Source organism: Girardinichthys multiradiatus, chromosome 11 (genome assembly GCF_021462225.1).
Source record: "Girardinichthys multiradiatus isolate DD_20200921_A chromosome 11, DD_fGirMul_XY1, whole genome shotgun sequence".
Lineage (NCBI taxonomy): Eukaryota > Metazoa > Chordata > Actinopteri > Cyprinodontiformes > Goodeidae > Girardinichthys > Girardinichthys multiradiatus.
In genome coordinates this window covers 36,563,352-36,572,204 of record NC_061804.1, presented here as the reverse complement: position 1 = coordinate 36,572,204, position 8,853 = coordinate 36,563,352, and the positions used below count along the sequence as shown (strand labels likewise).

Below are 8,853 nucleotides of genomic sequence, written 5' to 3'. Positions count from 1 at the left end.
GTGAAATGAACTGTTCCCTTTTTAACTTAACCTAAAACAGTAAACAATCATTTTTGTAAAGCTCCTACTCCATTGTATTTCTAACAGTTTGTGTTTTTCAGTGCATATAACGCTGTGCTGAGTTAGCCTGTCTTGCTGCTTTGTCACAGGAAAAAAAAAAAAAAAAACCGGTATGGTTAGGATGGTGCATTATCATAAATGGCTATAGATGTATCTTTATTTATTTAGCATTCAGTTTGTGCAGAAGCGCAACAGAGTGGTTATAATGTGAGAGCGCTATTTTCCTGGATTATTTATCTCAGTAACAAGTGATCATGGGGAGGATGAGATTCTTTGCACTTCTGGCCCGCGCCTCCAGAGGGAGGTCAAAACTATTTGTCAGTCTCCAGTTGGGATTGCAAATTAGGGATGAGCCTCCCCTGCGTGACGGCCCTATGAAACCTCTATTCCTATCCACGGGATGACTGCTGTACATGATTTGAAAATTAGGGCCTTTGATAACATCTTTATATCGAGCAATAGGCACTGAGCTGCCCCCGCACACAGACTATACCTGCCGCTGAAAAAAAAAAACCATTTTGTATACCTCTGAATCATGTGATGTTTTGTCTGTTCTATATCTGAGCTGTACCCTCAGCCTGAGCTTTTTGTGATTATATTAGAGCTTTTAAGGTCGGATGATATTATATTATTAACCTGTTGCCTTGATTAAAATTTGAATAAAGTCGGAAGAGCTTGTTTTACGTGTTTCAAAAACCGCTACAAGACTGAATTGTTAATGGAAATAAAAGGACAGGCTAATTGAAAAATGAAAATGACGTGCACTGATACAATAGGTTTTTGTCTTGGTGATTGGATCTCGTTAAAGGGTTCAACTGCTCCTAATCTGGATTTGATGGCACAACCTAATTACAGGTGTCGGTTTTTTATAGATTAACGGTATAAGGCATTAAGCCCTTTTCATCAGTCAGAATCAGATGACATCACACTGAAATGTGTATGTCTTCTATACAGAACAGAAAAGGACACATGGTCAGATACATTTCCAATGTGTTACGATTTAAAGATCATTTCTCGTTTTTGTCCTTTCCAAAAACAGGTAGAAGCTATGACAAAAATAAATCACATTCCACTATTTACTCACTCATTACGACAACGATTCCTTTGAAGATATTGTTCAAAAAGGCCTTAAAGTGGAAGAAAATGTTTTCCTATTACTTAATTCAATCGGAGCGCAAGGCGGGGGCTTGAGGCGCACCGCGCAGGGCTCCTCTATGACAGAGTCGCCTTTGTTGCATCTATCCTCCGCTGTCACACACTTTAATTCGACTCTCTTTCTCTCTCATTGAAAACCCTCCACAATGACATTCAATAAGGGCCGCAGAGTGAAAACCTGGTTATTTTTACATATTCTTTCCCCCTCCGACTCGGCAGGGGCCCGAGCAAAGGAATTAATCACTGCTCTTTAACAGCTCTGCCTTCAGGCAATGACTTGTCCCTTTTTTGTGCCCAGAAATGACACATTAACCCTAAAATGGATATACATAAACTTAACATTCAGCTGTTGCGTTCATGTTTATGTCAGTGAAGAAGCCACACTACTACAGGAGACCTGTCAGGAATTTTACCAAATGTACACTGTAAAAAGTCATTTTTGAGGTGTTAAATATGAAGCAATAAAATTATTAGAATTTTAATCAAACATATTTATTTCAATTTAATGCTCAATAACAAGGTTCTAAACATCAGCAAAGATCAACAACTACTTTATTTAGGTAAGAAAACCTTCCTAAATATGTCATTTGGAAGATAACTGAAGATGTTGGTTCAGGTACCTCGTTCAGGCATTGAGTCCACCAGAGAACTGTGACACTGTAACTGTAACTTTATTCTCTCCATTTGTCCTTAGGAGAAGCTTCTGTAAACAGCAGCACACGTGTTCCGATATTTTGGCCGGTCGTGTGCATCTCAAATGACACTCGCCAAACAGCAAGAACAGCAAAGTAGAGTCTGAAATTATGTTCATTTTTAGAAGCATATATGCACAGTTGAATACACCCAAATAAACTTGTATTAGAAATGCGCTTCCTCTTCTTCTGCTTTCAGTTGTCGAATGAAGGCAGATTTAATCTCCAGCACTATCTGCTTTTCAAAATAAAAACTGCAGCACCTCAACCATGCTCCAGTCAAAGGCATGGATGCCAAATAGGCCAAAGGGACATTCTTCACAACCAAATTTTGCCAAGAAAGCTGCTGTAAGAAGGTGAAACTACAACTTAAAGTGGATATGTCTGTATGTGTTGAATATATTAACTTGGTTAAAGTTAAAAACTGTCACAAAGCTTGTGGTTGATATTTTTTGTTTTGTTAAATCACTTTACATTAGTATAAATACATTTCTACCAGAGCTGGCCCAAGGTTGTATGAGACCCCAGGAGCAATTTCATATGGGGGCCCACCTCCTCTTACTCCCTCCAGCCACTACAGCGCCATTGACCTCTCTTTTATATTGTCCGTTTGATTATTTTTAATTCTCACATTAACAAAACTTGTTCTAATATTGTGTAACTATGGGTAGGTCTGATCTGTGCTAAATCCATTTAAATATTTTATCAGTTTCAGTCCAATTAACCGACTGTGCCAGAAAAACAATATGTGATTTCCATTTTTTGGTGGTGCCACTCAAATAGAAAAACTGTGAATAAACAGGGAGTTATTACTTACTCACATTGCATCTTTGCACTTCAGCAGCAATGTCTGGCGAGCAGATGCTAGACACCAACAAAGTTGAGGAGCAGCGACTGAGTCTAATGTTGCTTTCACAACCAGCAACAGAAAATGCTATTACCCTCAGGTCTGTTCCAATCAGTTTGCACATGAATGTCTCCCATCACAGATAAAGGCAACATAAATGATTAATTAATCTTTAAATTATGACTTTGTTGTCATTACATTCAATTTAGTCCTGTTTTGCTTTGTATGTATGTGTCTCTTAAGCTTCTCTTTGGGTCCCCCAGACCACCAGAGGACCCTAAGCAACCACAAAGACTGCCTCAGGATTAAGAAGCTAAATACAAACTTCAATTATCGGTTCTGCACAGACAGTTTCTTAACTGCAAGTCTTATGACAGTTCTTGAGTTTTACTAAGTTAATATATTTTCATTCGAAATATGACTCATATAAACAGATCTTTCCTGGACACCATGCAAAACAGATATGAATATATGAACTGAACCAACATCCTTAATTAAATTCGAATCAAAATAATTAGGTTGGAATAGTTACCAAAATAAAGCAGCTAATGTTGATAGGATTTAAAAATCTTTGAACATTACATTTACATTTAAAATAGTTTAATAACTTTAATTTACCATATGTAGTACCCTTCAATATTCCGTTTTATGATGTATTTTGGCTATGTATTGAGACGTTTGCCTCCTCACTCAGTTGTAAATAACTCACTCTGCTTAATATCTCAGACAAAACTTAACTGACTTTCCAAATGAGACAGAAACGCTTTCTCTGGAAAATTTAAGCTCTCCACTATGATAAAAATGAGAGTGATGATAAAAGGGAGAATAGGTAGTGCCGCCTCTCTCGGCGTGGGTGGGGCTGACAAGAATAGACTACATTATGCAGTTCATTTAGTTAACAAGTGAAATAATGGGGAAGCGTGCAGTGGGAATGCCTAGAGAAAGGCACAAAACCCTATTGAGAGCTCTTGGCCGCTTGCAGCGTAACCGTCACATGGCCGAACCGAGTCCGCGGCGGCTATTTAAGGCGAGGCTGTGCGCCTTCAGCACCACTTCGCTGTCCACTGTCCCACTGAGAGCACACTGACGCTCCGAGCGACGCATCGAGGATCAGACTACAGTCACGACGAGCGACAAGTTCTGCAAACATGCCGAGGTCTTTTCTCGTGGATTCCTTGATTTTGAGGGAGGCCAACGACAAGGGAAGCGAAAGTAACCCGCCTTTGTTCCCGTACGCAGTGCACTCGGCGCACCACCCGCACGGGCTGCCGGCCTCCTGCCACTCAAGGAAAGCCGGACTGCTGTGCTTCTGCCCGCTGTGCATGGCCGCATCCCAGCTTCACCCTTCTCCTCCGACACTGCCGCTCCTCAAAGCTTCATTTCCTCCTTTTGGCTCACAGTACTGCCACTCCGCTCTATCCAGGCAACACTCAACATCCAACGGCGTGAATCTCAGCCACGCTCCGGGGATATACCAAGCTGCATACACGGTTCCAGACCCAAGGCAGTTCCACTGCATCTCCATCGGTAAGTAGAGACTGATTTCTCCAAATTTACACATCTTGTTTATTTTAAAATTACATATCGGTTTTTTAAAGTCTGTTACGTTTTTCAGCAGAAAACAACAACGGGAAACTTCAGAGTAGCAAGCGCATGCGCACTGCCTTCACTAGCACGCAACTTTTGGAGCTGGAGCGAGAGTTCACCTCCAACATGTACCTGTCCAGATTGAGGCGCATCGAGATCGCCACGTACCTGAACTTGTCCGAGAAGCAGGTGAAAATTTGGTTCCAGAACCGCAGAGTGAAGCACAAAAAGGAGGGAAAGAGCGGCGGTCAGAGGACTGGATCACACAACTGCAAATGCTCATCCCTGTCCGCAACCAGATGCTCGGAAGAGGAGGACGACGACATTCCCGCATCTCCATCCTCGTCAGAAAAGGAGGATGTGGACCTGTCCGTTTCTCCGTGAACGTCCCACTGAACTGCTCTCTAAAATAATTTTTAATCTTGATGAGATTTGAATGCTGCCAAAAAAATAATGAAGGAAAGAAAAGAAAGAAGACTGCCACTTATTTTCAGTCGTTTGTATATAAACAAATATTTAATCAGGGAACTGCTCTGAATTATTGTATAGTTGTATACATGTTGTACGTACTGTATGTAGTTTTTTTCTGAAAACAGTCCATTGTTGTCGCCAATCCGATGAGCAAGGTGGACATATTTGTAAAGACAAGCCCCCAATCGATAGCAACATTGTTTTTATTGGTATTTGGTGGTCGGTGGGGGGCAGTTTGGTGAATATGTGGATGGAACTGTCACTTAAAAAAAAATCTCCACCACTGTCACATGACTGGGACCACTCTGAAATTATATCTCTGGTGTAACTGAAAAATATTTATTTATTTAAAAATGTTGATACTTAAATAAAAATTATTTCTGAGCCGTATAGACTTTGTTGTCGTGTGAGATTAATGTTGGAGGTTTTGCGCACCGATGATTGCGCTCAGACGCGCACTTAAACTCCGACGATCTTTTAAATTAAAAATGAAAGTACTTTGGGAAAACAGATCATTTCAGATTATTTATAAGATTGTTCATTAATGAATGTATTTTTAGGTTTTTAGTTTTCAATTCACACATTCAAACTTACTGGTTTTTATATTTGTGGAAGTGCGCAGTTGTGGTGTGTATTATTGCTCTTTTCGAACATCAGACATCAGTTTCAACGCCCAGCAAAATAATATATGTTTAAATATTTCCACATTTAGGCTCACACTAATTGACGGATGGTGTTTTCCTTCTATACGAATATTTCAAATGCGTCTAAAACAATTTGGCTGTTCCTAGACTGCGCTTCACCCAACAGGAAAACAAACAAAATAACTTTTATTCATCGTAAACCCTAGGGAGCACGCTGGATGTTTTTTTATTTTAATTTAAACTAATAAATTGTATTTATAATCTTTATCTCTATCTCACTTAAGAGACAAATGCTTTATTATGATGGTGCTCCAATGCGCGTTTCGCTGGGGAGAATCAGCCCTCGAATCGCTACCTGCTCTGGCCCTTCACAGCTCCTTTCAGCTTTTCTGCCAGTTGAAATGATCTGTCTCGTGTGAGCGAGTTAATAATCGCTGTGGGTGTATAATGGCGCGTCAAGAGAGAGCGTATCTTAAAGATAACGATCTAACATGAAAATAAATGAGGAGTGAGAGCAGTTTGGTGTCCATGACCCAGATTGTTCCTATTGTGAGCGCTTTTTTCTTAGCTGCGGGGCCTTTTTAGCGCCCATGCACACATCTTCTGCTTGACTAATGTTATTTTTTTTAAATGCAAAAACATAAATTTGTAATCCGGCCTGAAATTATATTTTAATATGTAAAATTAAAACCTAAAATTGTTTATTTTTGCCCATCATCTTTAGGCATAATTTATCCTTGTAAATAGGTTAAAACTTGTATTGCTTAAAGAGAAAAAAGTGGTATATTTTTCAGTTTCAATCGTGGAAAATATTATTTTATGTACAGAGCATATCAACAAAAACAAATAAAATCGAGTTCAGGGAGCAGTTTTAGCTTTGTTTGATTATTTTACGCACTGCTAAAAGCAGCCTCTGACTCAGGCTTTGGTTTAAAAATGTATTTTTTTGCCATAAATAGTCTTTAAAGGATGTTTGCTTCAATCTAAACCTACCTATAACTTTCCTTAAAGAGAGAAAAATATGTTCTTTAATTGCGGAGAGAGCACAATCTGCATCCATTGGCCCGTTTTGGATGAGGGGTTTCGCCAGCAAACCTTTCTTTAATGGTTCACTTAAACATTTTTAACAAAACTCTAATATTTGCATTTGTTAAGATGTGGGATTAGACTATTTTGTTAATTGCACCATAGAGTCCCCATTTTGCTCACAACGTGCTCTGCAAAGCGCCCTTTATCCATTCAATAGCCCGGGGGTATGCGCCCTGGGGGAGCTTATACGCTCGCTGTTCCCAAATGCTCAATTTATTTATTCTTAATTTTGTGCCGATCAATTCATTGAAGCAAAAAGGACTACGGTGTCTTTTTAAAAAGAAGAAAAGGGGAATTGTGGACGTAACCTTGACAGAGCCGAGGAGAGGGCTCCCCTGACGCTGGAGAGCCGCTTGAGTCAACAGGCGCCCATCTAGCAGACTCGCCCTTGTCTTTATTCCGGCTAATTTTTTATTTACGGCTTTTCTTTGACATGTCTCTTATCTATCAGATTAAAAGAACAGCTTGTAACAAATCAGTCTGCACGATTTACAACAGCATTAAAAGGGGACAAAGGGAGCAGGCAGTCAGTACCTGAGAGTCTGGTAGACGGCGCGGCGCTGCAGCTGATTCGATGGTTTGAAAAATACGCACGAAACAAAATACTTGAATCCTGAAAAAGAGCCTTTGTACGTTTCTTTAGAAATCAAGCAATTCTGCATGACAAAGGACAATTAATAAGCCGTCTTTTCACGACCAGCAGCTGGTTTCCCCGTCAAGGAAAGTTGGAAAAAATTCAGACTGAATGCGCGCAAAAGCCCTTTGCGCGCAGACAGCAACCCAAGGTGACCCATTTGGCACAGTTAAAATAACCAAGCCGAGGTAAAAGCGGGGGAACTGTCAAAAACATTTAAGCTGAAATATCTTGAAATTGCAAATCCCTTTATGTGGAGGGACGCTGCCGATGTGGGTTAGTGGTACAAAGGAGGTGGTTAAGTTGGAGAGGCTTTGGAAACGGACACGTGGCTTCTCAATGAGGGCTCTTTTTTGGACCCGCGTGGCTTGCTCTGGCACTGCACATTCAAACTGGTTTAAACTTATGTTGTTTTAAATAAAACGTTGTCAAACTAAACAAGTTGATAAAGAATGTTTAACAGAACATTTATTAAACTTTAAAAAGTTAGTGCGCTTCGAACAGCTTATCAGCTCCTAAAAAATAATAGCGAACTTCCAACTTCGACTGAAAAAAAAAAATGGACAAAAAGTTGCTTTTTCAAGAGGGGACACATTTTATTTTAGATTTTTTTTAAATAAATCATTTATTCATGAAATTCACATTTGTTTGTTTAGATTTTTGCGCATGAATAGTTTTTTTAGTTTTGCGTAACGCTGTTTTCTGCCATCAAATCTCGCAGAGGGAATGAGTTCAGAGTTAAAATTGTAGAATAAAAGAGGATACTTGTGGCTGCAAAACAACTGTTTAAATTTAGGACCGTCATCAAGAATTCAGCCAGATAATCCGAACAGGCAGGCCCGTGTTTCATCTTCATGTAACCAACTCGACCTTCATAAATGGATTAAAAGCAGGTTCTGTTCTATAAAATGTTTTTGTTCAACAACCGGAGCAGGATCCTGTCTTGGAGAAGCTGCTGTTGCCGACAAAGTGTTGGCTGCAGAGACAGGAAACAGCTCGCCGCTGCCTTGAACTACGGCTGTTTTTCTGCTGCAACATTTGAACCCACTCAACTGTATATAATCTGTTTAACAGCTAATCAGTACTTTAGGATGAAGGACCGGCACGCAGCTCCGCTTTCCCCCGGTCCCCCCGGCTCTAATTGAATATTCAAGGCGCGCACCGCGCACCCTGCTTGCCTTTTTCAGTGTGCTGGAAATACGCCCTTTTTAATTCTCGGCCCATACACAAGCAGTGTCAAAGGTCCAGAAATAATGAACTGCGCAGACATGGAAGAGACGTTTGGAAGAGCTGCCTCTGTTTGGTGTGAAGGAAAGTCCTCAGAAATATACCCAGATAGTTGATTGTCCAGTTGATTTTATTTATTCCAGCAGACTCAGTCTATTTATGATTATTCTAAACACTTCCTTAGAATAAGATAATCAATGCTTGTTTGTACGCCAACTTGTTCAAAAATAAGAACTTTACTGTTTCTTTGTTATTTTGTAAACAAGGTAAGAAAATCCTTTGCAAAAAAGTATATTTTAGCTTTTATCTTAATAAAGGCTGATATCCTGACTTGCAGGTTCTATAGCTCATTACACTATGCAACTGTGCAGGAAATCAAGGAATGTGATTGATGGCATATAACCTACGTCTTCAATGTAATTTCATTGTAGTAATATAAGGAAGGAG

At 39.8% G+C, this 8,853-nt stretch overlaps 1 protein-coding gene across 2 annotated transcripts; it reads left to right on the top strand.

The window, feature by feature from the left end:
• Window positions 1-3,567: 3,567 nt before the first annotated feature.
• gsx1 (GS homeobox 1) lies at window positions 3,568-5,206 on the top strand. Of its 2 annotated transcripts, none has more exons than XM_047379680.1 (2): window positions 3,568-4,281; window positions 4,373-5,206. In XM_047379680.1, the coding sequence occupies exons 1-2, from the start codon at window positions 3,903-3,905 to the stop codon at window positions 4,723-4,725; spliced, it is 732 nt and encodes a 243-aa protein (XP_047235636.1). In that variant the 5' UTR covers window positions 3,568-3,902; the 3' UTR covers window positions 4,726-5,206. The 2 variants fall into 2 exon arrangements, with proteins under 2 accessions (XP_047235636.1, XP_047235634.1); XM_047379678.1 differs by having other exon boundaries at window positions 3,572-4,281; window positions 4,370-5,206.
• The last annotated feature ends 3,647 nt before the right edge of the window (window positions 5,207-8,853 follow it).

Bases quoted from the DNA above. Each gene is read 5' to 3' on its own strand.
- gsx1 (XM_047379678.1), top strand. From the start codon at position 3,903: ATGCCGAGGTCTTTTCTCGTGGATTCCTTGATTTTGAGGGAGGCCAAC. The intron at 4,282-4,369 runs GTAAGTAGAGAC...TACGTTTTTCAG, and splicing joins GTTCCACTGCATCTCCATCG to CAGAAAACAACAACGGGAAA.